The 1,519-nt window shown below is 41.9% G+C and overlaps 1 protein-coding gene across 1 annotated transcript; it reads left to right on the top strand.

The window, feature by feature from the left end:
* The first annotated feature begins 377 nt into the window (after positions 1 to 377).
* LOC6577441 lies at positions 378 to 1,302 on the top strand. The gene has a single exon (XM_002003372.4). The coding sequence runs from the start codon at positions 503 to 505 to the stop codon at positions 1,055 to 1,057; it is 555 nt and encodes a 184-aa protein (XP_002003408.1). The 5' UTR covers positions 378 to 502; the 3' UTR covers positions 1,058 to 1,302.
* The last annotated feature ends 217 nt before the right edge of the window (positions 1,303 to 1,519 follow it).

The raw sequence follows: 1,519 nt of genomic DNA, 5'->3' as shown, positions 1-1,519 counted from the left end.
GCCGATGGTGATGCTGCTGCTGCCTCTCAGCTGCTCTGGAGTGCTGCGATTATATCGAAAGACAAACGTAGGCCCATTGTTTGGCCAAGGCCCAATTGGGCCAAGTATTTAAGCTTCTATCGCATGATTGATTGACTGCATATACAACAGAACAAACACATTCATTTTACATACAATATTGAAAACAATTTCTCTCGATCTCCTCGAGTGACGTCTGCTGTTGCTGTTGTTGTTATTTGATTTGCTGTTGTTGTTGCTGTTGTTGTTCTTATGTGCCGTGCTTTTCATGCCATTTCGATACGGGCCTCATTTTTCTCGCCACAATTAAAGAAGAAAGTTGGCGGCGCAATTAGAAAACTCGCATCGATCAAATGGCCACAGACACAAACGTCATGGCTACGTAGTGTTTACTATCGAATACTGTGTCTAATTTTCAAGTCTTGTTCTCTTCTCGTCATCTCGTCATCTCGTCAAAATTATTTTAACTTTATTACCAAGAACTATGTCCAAACGATCCACCCAAACCGAATTGCCTCGTGATGCGCATGTGATGCAGGCACTGCGCCGCGAGCTCCATCGCAATTCTCGCCAGATAACGCAGACATTTTGGCAGGAATTTGAGCAGATACGTAATCGGCAGCGCAACCAGCTAATACAGGAGCGCAACCATCGCGAACGCCTTTCCCTGATGATGCGCGACGCGAATCTGGAGACACAGCAGCAGGCAGAAGCACTCAGTCGCAGCATCAGCTCCCATGGCGTTAATCCGATTGCGCCGTCGCCACGCATGTGCCGGGATGCACCTGCCATAATGCCCACGGCTGAGGAGATATCGAAAGAGCTAAAGAATTCACCAGTGTTTAAGCGGCCAAAGAGCCTGGCCAATGCGACGAACGATTCGCCGCTACGCCAACTACCTTCAACCTCATCGAATATGCCGCGAGCCCCACCCTCATCTAGGATGACCGTTATCCCGGACACCCCCAACATGCGTATGCCAGCCAGATCTGGCTCGACCATTTCCAAGCTGCAGTTGGCCTCAAAACCAAAGAAGTGAACGCTTATCGAAAACTAATTTTATTTTCAAATTAATCGCTATCAATAACCATTAAATAAGAGCTCATTATCAATTGCATATTGATTCTTATATATTGATTATATAGTGTTAATTGTTGATACACAAGCCAATCAAATTTTATGTAAAAATATGTCAAGAAATATTTTTTTGTTATAAATGAGCAATGCGACATTAAATGTAAAGTTGTTTGAGGCAGCAATAAATATATATTTCAAGCACATTAATTGCATAAAACATATCTTTACTGGAGACTAATGCATGACATGTATTTCAGCTTAGCAAGCAACGCTAAGACTCAGTTTAATATGAAGTACTTTTACAGGAAGCTAAGCATTTGACGCTTGAAAGAGCTCGAGCTCAAGAATTCATTTTTTACTCAAATCATTAATCAATTTTTAATACATATATATAAACTATTTAAATGCGATTTCATATATGTTT

Source organism: Drosophila mojavensis, unplaced genomic scaffold, assembly GCF_018153725.1.
Source record: "Drosophila mojavensis isolate 15081-1352.22 unplaced genomic scaffold, ASM1815372v1 contig_36, whole genome shotgun sequence".
Lineage (NCBI taxonomy): Eukaryota > Metazoa > Arthropoda > Insecta > Diptera > Drosophilidae > Drosophila > Drosophila mojavensis.
The sequence above is the reverse complement of the archived record's forward strand: the minus strand, read 5'-3'. Positions and strand labels throughout refer to the sequence as shown.